Below are 20152 nucleotides of genomic sequence, written 5' to 3'. Positions count from 1 at the left end.
CATGTAGAATGAAATCTTTTTAAAGACTCTGCCCTGTAGAGTTAGTCAGGGCACAGTGTGATGTTCTTTTAAAGCTGATATGACATTTCCAAGAATTTTCACAGCATAAGGTCATCAGAAAGATGGTTTTTTGTTGTTGTTGTTTTTTTTTTTTTTAATAGACATGCTATCACTTAGTTCTAACAAGGTTGATGGAGAAAAGCCTAGATTGCTCTGGCTATAACTTAAAGTCAAGATAACTGGCACAGAGTGAGCTCAGAGTAAGCCTAGCGTAGCAGGAGCCCTCAAACACATTCTGTTCAGATTTTATAATTTTACTACCTCATACCTACCAAGGCTGTCCAAACCCCAAACCCCTGCTGGCCCCACCTTGGCCATTCCTACTTTATCCTACTGACTCCAGAAATACAATTTTAAACTAGTACCTTCCAAAGCCTGATCTAAACCAGGTTTCCATGTGTCTTAATTTATTTTCTGTCTTTGCACTAGGACACGCCAAACACTGACTCACTTATAGAGAAAAGTGATTTATTAGCTCACAGTTCTGGAGGCTGGAAGTTCAAGATGGCCATATCTCCTGGGTGTCTGCTGGGGGCACCATCCTGCTCCACAGAGAAGGACAAATGGGCATATAAAAAGAGAGAACCAGGAAAGGAGCCCACATTGGATTGTGATTCACTCTAGAAAGAATCAGTCCATTCCTAAGAACTAACACTGTCTCTCAGCAAAGACATTAATGACCCTTAAAAATATAACCTTGTGGTGCTTTTTGCATTAAAGAATTAAAGCCTAGACATGAATCTCGGTGGGAACATACCACGTCAAAACTATAGCACCAGGTAAAACACAAGTTACTATAAAATTAAGCAAGAGAGACCATGAGAAGTAGCTTGCTTTCATTATGTTAGTTTGTGTTACCTAATTTTCTTTGGATCAGCCTTACATTGGTGTTATTAAATGTAGCTAAAGAGATGCTGGAAGTTGTCACATCTCACCTCTTCCACGGCTGAGAAAACAGAAGTCTGTAGTTCCCAATGACTCACCTCAAATCAAAGCCACAGACAGTGGGAACCAAAGAACTCAAGCCCAGATTCTCCAGGCCTCCGCTGAGCCAACCAGTACTTGTATTTCAGTCAAGCCTGACAGCGCTAGTGCCTATGTGCACAATAGTCACAAATTTTTATGCCCGGTATTGTAATTCTTATGAGAGGAAGATTGAGTTATGCAGATAAATATAAGCAAGAGACCAAAGGGTTAATCAGAAAAGAAATAATTTTCACATAAAGTGATCTGTCTTCCCTTTTTTTATTGTAAACTCGGAGAGAATTGTAGCAATAGAGGTTGAGCAATTTTCTTTTTTATGAATCTCCTGCTCAATTTATGAAAGCCATTTTGCAACCCATTTACATGCAGTAAACCTTTGCTTGAAAGTTCTGTCATTTACCTTGATCATGATTATTTATAGTTCTTCCCCAAAGGCCCTTGGTGGGCTTGGCTCTCCAGCACAGTGCTGCCACAAGGCAGTTTTCTGTGGTGCCTTTTAAGCCGTGGCTGTCAGCTAAGACGTGGCTGGTCTTGTTGCTGGCTATGAGGCTCAGGAATGCTGTTCAGTGGAATAAAACTTAGCTGGAGTCAGGAGTCTTGGACTCAAAACCAACTGTGCCCTCTCACTAGGTAATCACAGCCTTTTATGTTCCCTTTGTGTTGGTTTGCTCACTTTTAGAAAGGAAACAACAGTTTCGTCACCAGACGCTAAAATAGAGCTTAGCAGAGGTCCTTTTTGTATAATTTACAACATCAACTATAAATACAAGTTGTTTCAGGAACTAGGTGATTATGATAGAAGCCACTATAAATCACTAAAAAAGGAAAAGTGTATCTAATCTAAAATACTTGTGTTGACCACACGGGAGTGTCAATGACAGCATGACCCTTTCCTTTTGACATGTGGTAGGCACTCAACTAAGTGTGGAATTCTATTGATAAACAAGTTAAAATGGGGGATAAAAGTCGTGGTGCACAAGACAAACAACACCCTGAGCCTCACAGGGCTCATAATTAAGATGGCTGGCCACATGTGCGCAAAATGATGATGAAGTAGGACGTTGGTCTAGGTAGAAGAAGATGTGTTATAAGGAGGGTCTGGAGGCCTCACCAAGGACTGATTAAGTAAGACTGTACAATCCCTAATGCATAGTGAGTTAATCTACCTCCACCTTGCTTGTTTATATAAACATGACATCAGCCGTGGTCCTGGCCGGAGAGGGTACCCTCCCAGAAGAGTTAAGTTGAAACTCATGTAAAGAAGGGGATTGTAATGATGTGAGTAAAATTAGGGGGTCCAACGGGCTGAGGCAAAGAATGCAGAGATAAGCAATGAGAAATCACACTACTGTCCTGAGAGGCGAAGGGCGAGGTAGAGGACAGATGGGGTGTGGTGAGAGCGGAAGCTAGACACCACAGGAATCTTTGTCAACACGTTAGCCTAGGCAGTCTGTCGTCTAACTCCTCAGTCAGCTGTAAGGTAAAAGAGAGTAGGAGTCACCAAGAGAATGCGTGTGCACGCTTCAGACACCATGATGGGGAGTCTCCTTTTGGACCAATGTGGGGGAGCACACCAGTCCAAAGCCGAGGTCTGTCACACCTCTGATGTTCAGGTAGCACAATTTGGCAAAGTGGGGTAGCAAGAAGCTCTGTGGTTTCCTTGACTCCTTGGCACCTACCATGCACAGCCTTCCCAAGGTACAGAACAGGAGAGGTTGGATTACGCCGTCAACAACAAGAGGCGGGTCATCCGCTTGGTTCTGCAATGGGCCACCATGTATGGGGACCTCCTTCAAGAAGATGGTGTGGCCATGGCTTTCTTGGAGGTATGTGCGGGTCATCCGTTCCAAGAATATCCTTTTGTCCCGGAACACAGGGGTGTACAGCGAATTCTATAGAGACACCGAGTTTGCCAGTTTTAGACTTTGTTAACGTGTTCACTGTCAGAGGGTACTTGAATAAGAGAAAAACATCATCTGTTACCCTGCCGTTCTAATTCAGTGAGTGGCGGCACTGCGATGTGTTATCATCTGCTCTCGCTTTCTTTGTGTGTTTGATAGACTTGTAATCACATTAGTACCCGGCATTTTGCAGGCTGCTTTTTCCTACTTAGCTCTGTAAAGATTTTTCCGTGTCGGTATGATCTTTGTGATAAAAAGCCTTGATGATCAATCAGTAGCTATCCGCAAATGTATTATGTGTTTGTGCCCATATTGCACCATTTTCTCCTTTCTAGGATAACTGTACAGCAAACATTTTTGTGCATGTAGGTCTGTCTTTAGTTACTTTCTTAGGAGTAAGGGCACTAGGACAAATGGTGGGTAGGCTTGGCTGCTGAGAAGCAGATTGATGTAATGAGGACTTGCCAAGGCCACCAGGAAGCAGTTCTGAATAGACACCATTTACTTGATCAACACTTCCTCTAGCTCAGCTGCCCTTCTTTCTGTGGCTCACTGCAGCATGGGCCCTGGCTTTTGACCCTGGATTAAGTAGTATCCAGTATCCATGGTTACAGTCCAAAACCCCTCGTAGAGACCTGTACTGCTAATAGAACCAAGTTCTGTATATTACATTTTTTTTTCCACACATGTCTATTCAGAATGAAATTTGTCAGTTCAGCACACTAGGAGGTAAACTGCAATAACGATATGAAAATACTATGATATACTGTGATAAAATTTATGAATTATTTATTCCTGGAATTCTCCATGTAGTATTTCCAGACTGTAAGTTGATGACAGGTAATGGATGCTGTGGAACACGACTCTCCCAAGATAAGGGGAGCAACTGCACCCACTCTTCCATCCAGAACTCAGCAAAGAGCGCTCCTGCATAGGGAGATGGTGTGGTTCTGTTTCAAAATTCAGTCTCTTTGCTCTAACATAAATTTTGCCAAAGAATTATGACTCCTTTTGACTTCTGTCACCTTTGAAGAGGCATCAAAAGAAGTGGGCTGTGGCTGAAGGGGGAGTCATTTAAGGAATAGTGATTTTAAAAATAAGAAAGATGATGGCTTGGGACCGAGTGCTACCTTGGACCCCTCCCTGTGACTGCCGTGGTTGTCATGGCCCGCCACGGAGGCCATTGCGCCTGAGAGACATGGGCACACGTGCTGATGTTGCTACCTGGCCAGCACGGCTCTGGGCGCATTGGATGAGATGTTACCACAAGCTCCCAGTTGAGGGCCGTGTCGTGTCTGTGTTTGTACCATTAACAACCACACTGACAGTGAATATCAGACAGATGATAAATAAATTAAAGTGATATAAAAAAAACAAATATTAAAATCCCCTGGGGGCGAGGGAGAAAAAATTTTAAGAATGCTTTGAACACGCAGATTGTAAAGTGGCCTATTCCAAAACATTAGGCTTTGTGTTCTTTCACACAAAAGCACCATAAGTCAGTTCCCTCGAAGTTTATTGTTTTAAGTTTTTGTTGTGGAAAGATGTAAAGAACGTATTTTTTTTTTTTTTATTGTTTTAGCCGTTTTTAAATATAATTCATTGGTGGCCATTTCATCACCGTTATGTGTTTCAGGACCTTTTCTCACTGGTAAATGTGTAACCACACCCTCCTGCTCTCCCTTCCTCCTTCCTCCTTCCTCCCCCACTTCCCATGTTTCATGGAGGCGCTAGCAGTGTTCATGGTATAGGAGTATGTCTCCGTTGCTCTCTAGAGAGCTGTGCACCTTTCAGTTCTTACGATCCTGTGCCCTTTGCCGATTACAGGAGTTCTATGTGTCTGTATCAGATGACGCCCGGATGATGGCTGGCTTCAAGGAGCAGCTGCCAGAGCTGGAGAAAATCGTCAAACAAATGTAAGGCTTTACTTTGGGGGATGCTTTCATGAAGCAACTGCCTGCCTGTGATCAGAACATCTTCCAAAAACAGTCTTTGCCTATAAAAACGGCTAGCACTGGTCTGTCACTAACCGCATGATCTGATTTGTGTCATGGGCCCCAGGCACGGGTGGCAATGAGACAGGGTGAGCAATGAGACAGAAGGACCTGATTGCTGTCTGTGCTGACAGCTATGGAGAGGGAACCTGCCCTTTGACAAGCCCAGTTCTAGATACATGAGGCCTTTAGATAACCCAGCAGCAAAACAGCTCCTGGGCGTTTGAGTACATTTGAAAACAGTTACCTATATGGGAAATTCACTCTCTGCTGCGAAGACTGTTTATTGCAAATATTCCTGTCCTTGCAGTGAATTTGGGGGTTTCCCATGCCATGGATGAACTATTAGATTATGTACTATAGCATGGGTATGTTATAAAATTGACTTTGAAAGCCAGGAACCAGGGCATGTAACCTCGGGTCTGCTCCGGATCTGCCTGTGACATGAGCTGGTGGCTTTGCTGCTTCCACGCATTTTGGCCTCTTGCTATCAAAATGGCAGGGTTGGGGGTGGGGAGCTCCCATTGCTGTCCAGAGAGATTGTACAATTTCCCTGAAGCATGCAAATAAAGCAGTCTGCAAGAACAGCAGCAGTGGTGTTCAACAGTGTGCTTTCTCTACTTCCTGTAGCTCAGAAGACGCGAAGGCTCCCCAGAAGAAGGTAAGGGGTCTTCAGGGTGCAGCACCGTCTGTACCCTATAGCATTGTGACTGTCCAGAGCCCTGGATTGCAGTACGGTGAAGCAATGTCTCCTGGGTACACACAAAAAAAATCTGTCTGCTTCATTCCGTGGCTCTGATTGCTTCTCGGATGCATCTTCTCTGGGTGGCCAGGTGTGTTGGTCGCCCCCCCCCTTACTCACTTGTGGTTGTTGCTTTTACAGCCCAAGGTGCTTTTGCAGCACTTCAACACAGGTGACGAGAGGGCCCAGAAGCGTCAGCCTATCCGCGGCTCCGATGAGGGTGAGCAATCTCTCGTGTGGACTAATTTATAGCCAGGCTAAAATATGCCCCACCCCCGGAAACCATGGCCTTGAGCCCACCAAAAAAGCTGCTCTTGGATGAGCCCCCTGCTCTCCTCCTAAGTTACATTCCTAGAGTCTGGTACCCGGACAGAGCTGAGATGCTTGCGCACACCTCGCTGACACTGCCTCTCCCTGACTGTCACTGTCCCTTAAAAGGATGTGGGCTCTCCCAGGGCTTGGTTGGCAAGACTATCACTTCTGTGAAGAACTGGTGGGAAGGTGGTGGGAACCTTACAGATGGCCAGAGCGAGGTCCTGCCCCAACCCCAGGTCCTCCGTAGAGCAGGGAGTATGCTCAGACCCTGTCTAGCTAATGTACATAGCCTATGCTTTTCTTTGAATGCTTGAGACCATTTTCTCACATTGCCAACTGTCTCTGCAGTTTTGTTTAAGGTCTACTGCCTGGACCATACCTATACCACCATTCGTGTGCCCGTAGCTGCCTCGGTGAAGGAAGTCATCAGCGCAGTGGCCGACAAACTCGGCTCTGGGGAAGGCCTGATGATAGTCAAAATGAACTCCGGAGGAGGTAATGGCCTGGATTAGCATTTTTGGTTTTTGTGAAATAAGCCATCCTGGCCAATCAAAACCAGCTGACCCAGAGGATGGCAAAGGCAGATGGCAGGGGGATGACAGAAATATTGTGGGCTTATCAAATATCTAACATTCCCGATCTCATAGGATCCCGCGCAAAGGAGTGAGGAGCGATTTATGGGAGGCAGCTGTGTCTGCAATCTCTAGCATATGTGTCAGCCTGGGGCTCTTTCCATGGAAACCATTAAAGAAAACTTTCTGGGCCTAAGATCCCTGAGAAAGGTGCACCTTAGGGGCTGTGGAGTCTGAGAAGCTAGCACTCCAGGTGACTACAAACTGAAGTGGGGGAAGGTGAGGGCTTATTCTTTTCAGCTGATGACAGTTTCCTACTTAACCAGAGGAGCCAGCAGAGCCCAGCTGGTGTAATAACATGAGGAGTTCTTTGCTCCCCAAACTGGGATGACAATTCCTTTACTCTCCCCTGACTATATTTACCCAAAATGTCCTTTTGTACCATCCTGTATGATATGCCCACTTGAATGTAGCAATGACAGACAAGGAAGAATTAGACACTCTGTCCATGAGTTCCTCCCAGGCTTGGAGGAATTAGGAAGTAAAGGGTACCTGCAGTCCGTGCTGGCAGGGGCTTGGACAGCGGCCACCCATGGTGCAGTGACAGGGTGCAGGAAGGAGCCATCAGTTCCACGGTGATGGCTTCACAGCCATTTGAGGGTCCTTTCAGAATGGAGGGAAGCATTTCTGCCTTACATGAAGGTGGATGATTCTGTTGAATTTTAAATGGATGCTGGATTCCCAAGACCTCTCCTTCTATTTTTGTGCCAGTTGCTCCAGACCTGAGATGACCTCTATGATTCACTAATTACATCCTTCCATAGGTGCCCAGTACACCGGCTCTTCACCTAAATGTCAGCGTGCCATTGAAGCCTGCCCTTGGTGCCCATCTAAAATCTTAACTGCTCCCCTCATACATACATTGTAACTCCTTTCCCTACTGTACTTTGTGGCCCTTATCTCATCTAGCTAACACACACACACACACACACACACACACACACACACACTCATTCATTCATTCATTATCCCTCTGTGTTGACTGGGATTTTTTAATATATGTTTTATCTCTATATATCATTTCTTTATGTGTCCCTAGTATCTAGTAAGTACATAGTAAGTGCTAAATATATATTCAATAAACTAATTTGTAAACTATAGAAAGAGACTTAAAGTAGTTAATGCTGCCACCTTCCAAACTGGGAGCAAGTTTTAAAGGAAAAAAGTTATTTGGCAATTAAAATTGTGTGAGTTCTGTAAAGTGACCCCCAAACCCCACAAGGTTCCTAACAATGATCTTTCTGTCTACAAAGCAGCAGGCATTGTCACCATCGAGAACCTTAACTTGCTACATAAATGGCTGTGCAGGTTCTATAAATAATTATGGCTGCAGTGTGGATCTGGGTGTTTCCACTTCTGCTGTGTGCTCATTCCTGACAGTCTCCCGAGCATTGTGGCTATTTGAAAGCACTGTATTTTTTGTTTTTTTGTTTTTTTTAATTCAGTGGATCCCTTCACCCCTGTGTTTTATGCAGTCACATTGCGTGTCCCAGTAATTCACTGAGCTGGCAATTTGTTGGTGTGATTAGGGCAGTGCAGCAAATCTCAGATGGATTTAATAGGCAATCTCATGCTTTTTATGTTCACAGAAAAGGTGGTGCTCAAACCTAATGATGTTTCAGTATTTACGACGCTCACCATTAATGGACGCCTGTTTGCCTGCCCGCGAGAGCAATTCGACTCACTGGTAAGTGTGAATGGCCTCCTCAGAGCAGTGTGTGCAATCAGAAAACCTCGTCTGCAGCTTGATTTCACAGCCACACTGAGGCTGCTTGCTGACACTTCCTAACTGCCATGTGGCTCATTCCACACTGCCGTCTAAGGGGGAAGCCTTGGGTGCTCGCTGGAGACGCTCCAGGCTTTAGACAACCTTCTGTGGAAATTATCAGGGCCATACGGCCCCGGGGACACAGCTCAGCTCTCAGAGTCTTGGGTGTGATTCATTTCATTGAAATGTCTTCACATTCAGTATTAATGTTCAGAATCGGAACGCGCAGACCAGGAGGGAAATCATCACGGGTAAGGGAAGCATCGGTCTTAGAGAACTCCTGAGGACAGGTGGCAGGGACACCACCAGGTCTAGAGGGCTCTTCCCTGAGCATACTCTCTGGACCATCGTAGGGATGCCAGAGGTCAGAACACTTGTCCCCAGACACAGAACTTCTGTGAAGAAAAGCATGTTCATTTCTGTTTATCCTATAAAAATTAAACACGAATTTGGCTAGCTTCTAAAGGCTACTGAAGGATCTTAGGAGCCGCCAGGACCAGTTTTAGTTCCATAAATCCAGTTTCTTCTGTCTCTGGTCACACGGGCTTCCCTTGTAGGAGAGAGAGAGCGTGTGTGTGAGAGACATGAGCCCCTGGGCTCCCACCCAGCACCGCATCAACAGAACGTGTTTTCCCTCATCGGGACCCTGGCTTCTGCGTCAAGGAAGGCCATGGGTTTTTGTTCATCTGTTTGTTTGTCTGAATGTGGTCTAGCTTTGTGGCTCATGCTGGCCCTTAGGTCTTAACCTTTCTTCCTGAGTGTCTATCCTGTGTGCTAGAATGGCAGCTGTGTCCCACGAGAGCCAGTGGAGCACCATCTGACACCATCTTGTTTCCACTTAAAGGAAGAACTTCTCAAAGGTAGCACAGTGCCTCCATTTCCCCCACCACGCCCTGAGCACCCAACTCACCCTAGCCCACCAGCACAGGAAGACCAGCACAGAGCCACAAGCCTCCTTGCGTACTCTTTGCCTCTCTAATCACCTTCCTTCTTTGCTTTCTGAATAAACATCTCTCAACATTTAGCCATTTAAAATAAATAAATAAAAATAAATATCCAGGAAACCACAGAACGTGACTCCCCAAAGTCATCCTCCGAACCCCACGTGGACTATATGTCCATCCTCTCCCCCACCACACACGCACACCCATCATGCATACTCATAGAATTTAAAAAAACTGCTGTGAGTCCAGCTACCCTGTCCTGGAAACCAATAATAAGCAGCCGGTGCTGCTGATGTTCCATTAAAGGTGCTGGGTGAAATGTTTACCACACAGGGCACTGGGGCCTCTCTTGCCAGCTGGTTCTTGGCTGCTGCTGTGCTGAGCCAAGGGGCAGATAGTCAGGCACGTGGACTGCCGCTAGCTCCCCGGGGCCAGTCACTAACTTTTTAAGCTTCTGTTTATTGCACACAGTACTGCGGCCTTCCAAGTTCTGGGCGCTTGCTTATCTTCCATTTTAAGGCCTGAGTGGTTGGAAGGAATTTGCTTGGCAGCAAGGACCCAAGACAAGAGCCTCTCGGCTGGGGGTGCTCTGTACCTCCCTGCGCTCAGAGAGGGCAGACCTTACCAGAAGCTCCTTCCCAGACTTGCAGCCCTGTGAGAACCATCTTTCTAGAAAGAGTGGTCCGGAGGGCAAGGGCAGTGTAGGCTTTGGTCTGACCTCCTCAGATCTATCAGCAGACACTTACCAAGTATCAGCTTCGCATGACAAGTGCCCCGGAGTATCTGTCCCCGTATGACACTGACAGCAAATGAGGAAGAGAGTAAGCCAAGCAGTCCCGAGGAAAGTGAATTTTAGTGTTAAATGTGTTGTCTAAAACTAGTCGAGTGCCAGCGTTGATCCCACTGCGCAAAGGCTTGCCTTTGGGAGCTCTACTCTTCCTGACATCTTATTTGAGTATAAATGTTAGCACAGAGCCAGTTACAACAAAGCTGCAGGGTACTGTAATTTGGCTCTCCTATGATGCACTCACTGGTTCCTAAGACTTTTATTTAGTGTCTGCCACCTCATTCCGTGGTCTGTGGATGTTTCTGGCTGTGGGATAGGCTCAAAGACGAGCCCTTCACAGACCATCTTTCTCAAGGACCTCGTGATGACCAGTGTGTCATCAGGACACGCAATGACAAGCTCCACTCCAGAAGCGGGGGTGCAGCGCAAGCAAAGAGGGACGCTTTGGGGTGGAGGTTGCTTAGCCATCAATGTCACTGACAGCACCCCCCTTTCTATGTGTTAACTGGGCTAGGACCATGGTGAGGCTGTTCTTCCAATCACCTTTCCCCAGCATTAGCAAAAATGTCATTTCTCAGTAAGGTTGAGTGGGGAACCATAGGGGTCCAGAGATGGGGGGTTGTCAGTTCTTAGACACCTGTGCTGTGCAGATCCTACGTAAGGTCTGCAGTGCCTTGCCAATGGGGCATCTCCACAAGAAAACGGCCCAAGGAAGTGTTACCTGTGGGGTCCAGGCTCAGCAAATAAATCCCCCATTTCCAAGAAAGGCACTCCTGCTGCTCGTGGAAGAAGCATGAGGTAGTCTGGGACTCCCACTCAGGTGAAGACGGAGATTCTACGGGGATTTCTTGTACCCCTGATGGGATGTGGTCATGGCAACCCAGCACCCATTACTAAAAGGGCTTCCCATCTTCCTTAGTGTTGAAATCTCCATAGGCGTTGTTAGCTTAATTGGTGCTATCTATGAGACACCATAACACCTTAAGGGAAGCGCTAGAGATGCAGATGGATGGATAACTCCATCTTCAGCCGAAGAAGCGAGCAGACTCCGTGACTGGAGTGAGAGCCATTGTAGAGCAGAGTAGAGAGGCACAGCAGCGGCTATCAGAGGAAGGGAGAACACGGACAGCTGTCTGTCCTAAGACCTGGAATGTAAAAGCTTCACCTACTGTTCCTCTGAAGACCTGTCCTGGGCTGAAACCATTCTCAGCTGCGCCGTTAACTGCTTGCCCGTCAGCGCCGGGTCTGTTTGGAACTGTTGCCTTCTGCCTCGTTATGCAGCTCTTATGCAGCTCTTAGACTGTTGCACCAACCACACTTCCCAATGCGTCTGGAGCAGTGCAACCCTTTGGAAAGTGACCCGGCTCCCTGCGCCAAGGGCTGGGTTTACATGCTGCACTTAAATCGTTCCCATTCAATTCTCCTAACAAGCCCTGGTATTAATACCCAAGTTGCCAACTTAGGTGGTATAACCCTGATTCACTGCAGCTGGAGCCAGACCGTCCTAAGATTAGGGGATCATTCCAAGTATGTGTTACTACCGTGGGGTTTATATTCAGCCTGCTGTTTTCCAAAGCAGGCACCAACATGATCTTTTCTCTGTCCTGTGACAAAAACCCCAACCTGGCACTCCTAATCTGATACTAAGACACTCTTTAAAAGCTGTTATTTGGTCCCTCTCTGCAATCCGTTCCTGCAAAGAAACTCTCCTGGCAGCTTCTCCACTTTTGAGCCACCCTTGCTATCCATCATGGCTGTGAACCATCCTGAGAAAAGCTTCTTTTCACCGCCTGTTCACAGCTTCTTTTCATACTCCATCACACATCGACTGCGAATATGCAGCATATTTCAAAAGAACCATTCAGGTGCCTCCACCTGCTGGTCCACACACCTGTTGATGCTCTGTCTCCAGGTATGCAAATGAAGTCCAGCAAGTGGCTGTGCCCACAGCAGCACAGCACGTGTTGATGGAGGCTAATTCTATCACACTACGAACTTGACTGCTCACTCACAGGCTGAACTCTCCGATGCAGGAATCACCTACACCATGTCAATTCTTTGGTGTCTGGAGCACAGAGGGCACGTGGTGAATACAGTGGTAATGAAGATGCTGTTGAAACCTGATAATATTAGTATTTCCTACACGCACCCTTTTCCTTATTAATGCTGGGCCTGGAGCACTGAGCCTTGTACGCGCAAGGAATGTGCTCATCTCTAGCCCTGTGACGTGAATATTGATGTTATTATCAATGTTAGCATCATATTAGCAAATATTATTTTCATCACCATATATATGTGTGTGTGTGTGTGTAAGTATGTATGTATATATGTCCATTCCTACTCTTACAGATAAGGATTAAAGTATTACACACTCCTTCACCTGTCACTACTCTTACAAAGTAAAACACTTTACAGTGTCTCTTAGAATACAAAAGAAGAGAAGCAAACCAAACGAAAACTCTTGACCAAAAGTCTTGGTCAGAGCAGCAAGCATCTGCCATCTAGTCTTGCTCCAAACACGTGAGTAATGTTCTCAGCCCAGTAGCTCTCAGGGGGCTGAGGACTTAGAAATCCCACTCAGACTCAACCCACAGCACTCTCTACCACCTTACCCCTTTAGGTGGTGTATGAAGACATGGCTGAGGCAACTTGACCTCAGTCACCACCCCAGTTATGTAGTGCCGTGGGTAGAAACTCAAATTCCCGTGCTAGTATTTGGCTTTATAACAGTTTCTATGGAAACCCAAAAGGACGGTATCCAAGAGCATTTTCCATCTTTGCCATGGAAAAGGAGGAGTTTCCAGGTACACGCAAGCCCCCAGCACAGAAGACCCTTCCCCGGGCCATCCTTTGCCAGTCTCTTTGGCACAGCCCGCAGTTGAACTGGTGATGACAAAGGTGATGATTGATGCCTGTGTGATGATGATAAGGACAAAAGACGGCCTTGAAGCAAACACAACGACCAGCAAAGGCACTTTTAACCTCAAAACCAACCTCTCAACATACACCTGACATATCCCCCAAACCCTTTCCCATCAAAAACTCCTGAAAGCATTTGGCCCTAAGCATTCATCTCTTTTGGGGTTCTGATCCAGTTTTTCACAATCATTCCCAGACTCCCTTGCCAGAGCAGGAAGGCCCAACCACTGGGACAGTGGGCACTTTTGAACTGATGAGTTCCAAAGACTTGGCATACCAGATGACAACCTATGACTGGGAGCTCTTCAACTGCGTGCATGAGGTAAGGTGCCCAGAGAGGAACATTCGTGGGCTCCATAGGATCCTGGACAGAGCCTGCTGGCCACACTCAACCCACATTTCTGTGTGCTGCCATATGGGAGCCACATGGTGGGTTTTGTGCATGCTGAGCTTATAAAATCCTTAAGTATTAAAGAAAAAAAAAATCTCTGTGATGCTATGCTATGTCTCCCAGAGTCTATTAAGCCAATAACACCTAGTTTATATTTATATATTCCACAAGCCTCACCAAGGCCCTTCAAATCTATATGACAAGTTACATCCGCGTTAGCGATTGAATTCACATCTGCTGCTTGATAGAATACCTTCTTGACAAACAGAGGAGCCAGGCTGGCGTTCTGATTTAAAAGCCAACAAATAAGTGAAATTGTTTTCCTTTCTGTTCTAGCTGGAGCTAATCTACCACACATTTGGAAGGCATAATTTTAAAAAGACCACAGCAAACTTGGATTTGTTCCTGAGGAGATTTAATGAGATTCAGTTTTGGGTTGTCACTGAGGTCTGCCTTTGTTCCCAGCTCAGCAAGCGCGTTCAGCTTTTGAAAAAATTTATCAAGATAGCAGCTCAGTAAGTATCTTTAACTTAGGATTGAAAAAAAGAAAGTCTCTGAGCTGTGCTCTCGTGGAACACACCTTAAAAGAAAAGCAGGGTGGAAGGACCACCGGAGCTGAATTCTTGGGAGAGAAGAATGTCTTCTAGCTTTTTAACCGTTAACATCAATATATAAATGACATCTCGTAGTACTGATGCTGGAATCAAAAGGGGAGTGGATTTTGCTCTGAATTTTTCAGATCTCCCCACCCCCGAGAGCGCCTTAAGTAAACAAAAGTTCCTTTATAGAGACTTGGGTTTGTAAGGCTCCTGAAGCCTGTTTCCCACATGACACGTTCTCACCGGTAGAGGGCAGTAGAACATGCTGGAAAGAACAGTTCATCCAACTCAGCCAGAATAAAATCAGTAAACTGCATAAGGGCCAGCGAACCTGGCACTAGGAAATCATCTCCATGCACAGCAGAGAAAGCAAACATCTTATAAATATTCTGTTTAAAAGCGCTTCTTGGGAAACAATTTATTTACTGCAGGGGCCAGTTAGGTTTCTCCCTGACATGAATTTAATCTTCTCCTGCTATTTAGATATGCTTGACAACCTCCTGTTTACTTCCATGTTTTTGGTATCACCACCGTGCTAAAAATAAAACAGCTAAATGCGGCCTGTGCTGTGAGGCTCCTTCCCGTTCTAAAACACACAGCCCGAGCCCAGGAAGGTTGGGAGAACAAATCACCCCAGCCAGGCAATTTTCTTGAGCCAAACAGTTCAGATCCTGCACAGAGTCTTGATTTCCAGAGCTAAACAAAGAAGGGAAAGCTGCTTGGTGTTTCATAGAAGCCGGCTTGCCAAATGCCTTGAGTTGTTTTGCCAGAAATGTGAGGGTACAATAGAACACCAGAGCCTCTGGATGCACGCGCTGTTCGCTCTTCTTTGGGAAGGCTGGCTATCTGAAGAGAGGTCTAGCCCAGTGCGGACACTTGGCCTAGCAGCATGAATGCCCTCTGTGCACTGAGCAAATGCCTGCGTGTGTTCAGAGTAACTGGATTACGGAAAACATGACTGGCTGTGCTTTGCCATTGCAGGGAGCCTGTTCTCCCTTCACCTCAGCCTGCTACGACCAAGTGCAGCAAGGAGGGAAGAGGGGCCCTGCCTGTTATTTTAGGGAGGCAACATAGATAAGCTTCTCAAAACACCCTGGAGATATATATATATATATATATATTTTTTTTTAATGTTTCTGCCTTTGTAATTTCCCCCTCTTCCTCCTGGCTCCTGCTGATTATATAGGTGGACTTGGCCCTCCCTAGAGGTCAGCTGATTAATTAACCATGTTCAGCCCCGTGCTGAGCCTACTGTCCCACGGTGAACCTGTTTACTCAGCCCAGTTAGTAAAGACTGTAGTCCTTTGTCACCTTGCGTCTGTGCGGACAAAACAGAAACCTGTAGGTCAGGGGTTCTCGACCTGTGGGCCTTGACCCCTTCAGGGGTCATGTGTCAGCTATCCTGCATATCAGATATGTACATTACGATTTGTAACCGTAGCGAAATTACAGTTGTGAGGTAGCAACAAAATAATTGTATGGTTGGGGTCACCACAACATGGGGAACTATATTAAAGGGCCGGAGCATCAGGAAGGTTGAAAAGCAATGCTGTAGGCGATAGCCTCCATGCTGCTTGCTGTTCTTTGAGAGCTGCAGCGTCTCCTTTATGTCCTTGGCCCTGTCTGGAGCTTAGCAAAATTGAGGCTCAAAACCGGGGTAGGTGTTTTTATCTAGGGTTCACAGGAGAAGGAACTAGGGCAAGCAGTCGGTCCTCTCCTGACCTGCCTTGAATTATGATAAGCAGAGTTGGTAACGGAGCAGGGCTGTGGCTCTGGATTTATGCTCCCAAAGTCACTTACACCTGGCAAAGGCCAGCATAGGTGTGTGGCGAAGCGAGCCCTTGACCTGAGAGCCATGACCCCAGCCCTACCACATCCTTGCCTGCTCACGTGGGGCCTGACCCACCATAGCTCTTCCAGTGTGCATTTCTCCTCTTCCACAGACCTGCACAGAGGTGCCCAGTGCTACTGTTTGAGCTGATTATGAGCAGCCAAGGCAACCACCTTATGAGCCATCCACAAAAATGTTTCTTCAACCATTATTTATTTATGATGCCAGTCAGCTTAAATAACCATACTGATATGTGGTGAAGCAGTTGTGTTTACCGTGAGGTGAATGCTTACCCTTTCTAGGGGTCTGGTATGAAGACTTAGGGTGTGTGGTTGTGGTTGTTTGCCATCGGGTACACCAAGTACTTGGGATAGCGTCACTATTCTGATAAGAATTTCTAGGCTTGATCCACATACTTCATCCCAAATATAAATTCATAAAGACTCATAGGAGCACAAACACAGACTCAAAATTAATCAGCCTCACCGATGTCATTAAAGCGGAAAACAAGGTTATTTTGTTATTGATGAGATAAATTATTTCCCAACCTCAAATTCCTGAAGAACAAGTGCCCAGCCCACAGGGACCACGGCCTGAAAGCTGATACTTTTCGACAATTCCGTTTTGCCAATATAGCATACAGGAGCCAGGGTGGCCTAGGCATTGTGACATCCTTAACGCCTTCCTGCCTGCCATGTCAGAGCACCCACCTCCAGGTCTCAAATTCTCCACCATTTTGCCTTCCCTTTTCCAATCCCATGGGATGTGTCTCCCCACCCTCTTCCAGCCTTTAGCAAATATAAGATTATAATAATAACCCTCAGGTGAGGTGAATTTAAATTGCTTCTCAAAACCGGAACCTCAGTGGCCAAAACTGCCAACTTTCTAGAATTATAGTAGGCTGTCGATTGGCAGGGCATGGCTACCCAAGCAGAACTCCAACAGTGTGTTAAATCTGTCACTGCCAGTTCATGTAAACGAGTCCTGATGAATATTAATGACTCTCAGAAAATGGAGCTCCAATTTTTTTTTTTAATCTTGCTCCAAAGTGGCATTCTACCTAAACACGTGCCCCCTTTATTTCAGCTGCAAGGAGTACAAAAACCTAAATTCCTTTTTCGCCATCGTCATGGGCCTCAGCAACGTTGCCGTGAGCCGCCTGGCACTGACGTGGGAGGTAAGCTGCTGCAAGGACCCAGCTGTGACTTTCGCCTCAGGGATAACAACGGAGGCTCACCCGGGAGCTATGCTATAGAGCTAGCGCTCACACTGGTGTGACAATGGAAAAGGTGGGACGCTCGGAGGGAGACAGCCTGTCTCCTTTTGCTAATTACCTCAGAGTGAGAGTTTTAAAAGATACTGTCCAGGTGGGGGAAGTAAAGGGGAGGGGCAGGGAACCCTAGCTCTCCCACCTCTCCAATGTAAGTAATCCTAAATTCAGGTCTTTACACCTGCCATGATGGACTAGCAGCGCCCTGATGGTTACAAAAGTCACTTTGCTCACGGGTTCAATTGTCTCCGAAATGCCTGCTTATTGGTTTTGCACTGAGCCGTACCTATGATTGAAAGAGGGTCCAAGATCCATTTTATCCAAGTAGTCATTTTGCTTCTGGGAGAAACAGCCCAGAGGCCAACTGTTGGGAGCGGCAGGGTACCGGCCGTCCCTTAAGCACCTGGCAACTCCTCCCTCCAGACAGGAGCAACAGTTGGCACAGACTGTCGTCTTTGGGGCTAAAGTTACCCAGGTGTGTTGCGAATTCCTGTAACAAATAGGAAGAGTGAACCATTGACAGTTCAAAAGCACCTTCATTTGTCATTAGCCTAGTATTCAGAATGTGCTTATCCCCTTATACGTGACATGACTGAAGAAATACTGAAGTCTAATAGAACATACTCACAAAAATAGACTCTTGATAAATACACCCAAGCATGTTCGAGAGGGAGTGCAGAAAAGGGGGCCAAGGAGTGTCCGAGACCCACTTTTCCCCGGTGCTTACCAGCAGCCATTTGTGTCCACATTCCCCGTGAAGCTATTTTCCTACTCATTTCCCTCTTGAAACTATTTTCTTCCCCGAACTCTCCTAAATCTTTCCATTGTTTATAGGGCAAGCCCTTGCAAGCCCTTCTGTCTTGAGTTTCTCTTAAAATTCCAGGCAGATGCAGCACACAGCAGTTCATCCCCTGAATATAGGCATGAGGGAACTAGTGAGGCCTGCGAGCCGAGCAGCTGCCTTCCAGCCGGCGAAAGAACAGAGCTGGTGTGCCAACAGCAAGCAATGAAGCCATTGTGTAGTGCCCCTGACTCACTGCCCAAGCTACCTGGGCTCTCTAGAGACCTGGGGCTCCCTCTTGGTAGTCTGCACTCTCCAGTCTGTCTCTGGCTTCTAATCCTTCACATGGAGTCCAAATGCATTGGTTGGGGAAAAAGAAAAAGGTCTAAAGTTTTTTGAGGGCCCATGGAGGTCAGCTGTAGGTTTGACATCACAGCAACCAGGCAGTGAGATGGAGCACTACCTGAGCCCTTTGGGCTGCCTCGGAGAGCCTTAGGGAGGGTGCAGCCAGCTTATTTACTGTCAGCAAAAAGAGGCAGCTAATTGGCCAGCCCTTCACTTTTACAGGTGTAAGAGTGCCATGCGTCTGCGAACTTCTACTTCTGTCACTTCAACAGGATAGATCAGCCTTTTGTAATTAAACCTTCCTTTCTCTTCTGAGGCGAAGCGTGACTGTGTAATTCTGTAAGGAGAGCTTTCGCTCGTGAGCATCTTTGACTTAGGTTATTCCCCTGTGTTCGATGAAAGCCTCCCAGGGCTTCTCACACAGCTTCGGTGAGCACCAGAATAGCCAGATGAGCTGCCTAAGGGATGGATGGTGCGTGATCTCGGGGGACTGTAGGACAACCATAAAACAGCCAGTGAGCAACGGAGGAGCCCATGGTAAGGAAAAGGGCTCAAAGCAGGAGAGCAATCCTGCAACTCCCATCTGAGATGGAGGCTGAGTGTTGGCTTGGCTCTATTGACAGTTAGGAGGATAAATCCCTGTGGAGGACCGCCTGCTTGTAGGGTGCCAAGCTGCCCTCTCTGGCCACACCCGCAACATCTCAATAGCACTTCCTGTTGCCCTCCTCCAACCTCCACGGGGTCGTGGCAACAAAAATACCGGCTGACATCCCAAGCCACCCCCTGGACTGACTAGCGACCCCTGCCAAGACACTTCTTTTGAAACAGTATGGAGATAGAGAACAGCCTTGAGAGCCACAAAAAGGGTCATTGCCATGTTGCCTGTTGCCTCTGTCTGAGAAGCTGACCAAGTTAAGAGAGAGCTAAGGTGACAGAGGTGTGACTCCAAAGTGGACTGTATCAATGAATGTGAGTCTAATCCTAACACGCCTGTCCTGGCTATGTAGCCTCGAACACACTATGGACTAGGCTGGCCTGGAACTCACAGAGGTCCGCCTGTCTCTGCCTCCAGAGTGCTTGGATTAAAGGTGTGTGTTGCCATGCTCAGATCCAGAAAAATCTATTTTTTTTAATGGACTGTATTTGCTACCCACCGAAGCTTTCAGCCTTGAATGCATCTTCTGAGAGAGAATCTGAGGTACTCCGCAGCCTTGAAAACGGGCACTCAGGCACATGGGGGATGTGCAAGGCACTGGCTTCCAGAAACAGAAAAGGAGTTGGCAGGTGATTTAATGGGGATGTGACAGTCTGAGCCACACACCGGAGAACAAGCAGGAGTTTTCCTGAGGACTGCAGAGGGCTGGTTGGTGGAGCAGTTGTGGAAGGTAGACCTTGCTGGGCAGACCAGGGCTGCTGGGGATTTCTAGGTCTCTTTTCTGCTGATGTTTTCCTGGTCTCACGATGGGAAGCACATCCCTCCGGTCTATCTGACTTTGTCAGTAGAGAGTTCAGCTCTGCGAAAGCAACTCTCGGCAAAGGAGGAAGCACCGGGTTGGAAGGAATCCCATTCTGATCTCCTGGCCTCCCTCGGCAGGTGCGCTGAGCGGCGCTGCCAGGAACTGACCCATATAGACATGAGAAGCCACATCTTGGTAGAACTCTCCTGTTTTCCATTAGAGCCAGGCAGAGAAATCATGCAGAAGTGCTCGCTCAGAGAAGCAGCGCGGAGCATATAAGGGAAGTGACAAAATCGAACAGAGGAGCCACGAGCTTAGGGCCTCGCAGCCTAGGAGAATAGCTCCTTCCATGGGCAATGCACAGGTTTTAACTACTCAAAGGCAACTGAGTCCCTCTGTCCCTCAGCATCGTTAGGCACTGAGGAAATACCA

At 46.9% G+C, this 20152-nt stretch overlaps 1 protein-coding gene across 2 annotated transcripts in view; it reads left to right on the top strand.

Annotated features, from left to right (window-relative positions):
* Rapgef4 (Rap guanine nucleotide exchange factor 4) overlaps nucleotides 1-20152 on the top strand; it is a 117576-nt gene that overhangs the window by 81031 nt on the left and 16393 nt on the right. For both annotated transcript variants that reach the window (XM_055600496.1, XM_055600495.1), the window contains 9 exons: nucleotides 2720-2870; nucleotides 4773-4861; nucleotides 5570-5600; nucleotides 5823-5901; nucleotides 6345-6491; nucleotides 8218-8315; nucleotides 13243-13368; nucleotides 13774-13952; nucleotides 16954-17044. In XM_055600496.1, the coding sequence (XP_055456471.1) occupies nucleotides 2720-2870; nucleotides 4773-4861; nucleotides 5570-5600; nucleotides 5823-5901; nucleotides 6345-6491; nucleotides 8218-8315; nucleotides 13243-13368; nucleotides 13774-13952; nucleotides 16954-17044 (991 nt within the window). The remainder of the gene's footprint in view (nucleotides 1-2719; nucleotides 2871-4772; nucleotides 4862-5569; nucleotides 5601-5822; nucleotides 5902-6344; nucleotides 6492-8217; nucleotides 8316-13242; nucleotides 13369-13773; nucleotides 13953-16953; nucleotides 17045-20152) is intronic.

This window comes from Psammomys obesus, unplaced genomic scaffold (genome assembly GCF_907164565.1).
Source record: "Psammomys obesus unplaced genomic scaffold, mPsaObe1.curated_primary_1811, whole genome shotgun sequence".
Lineage (NCBI taxonomy): Eukaryota > Metazoa > Chordata > Mammalia > Rodentia > Muridae > Psammomys > Psammomys obesus.
The sequence above is the reverse complement of the archived record's forward strand: the minus strand, read 5'-3'. Positions and strand labels throughout refer to the sequence as shown.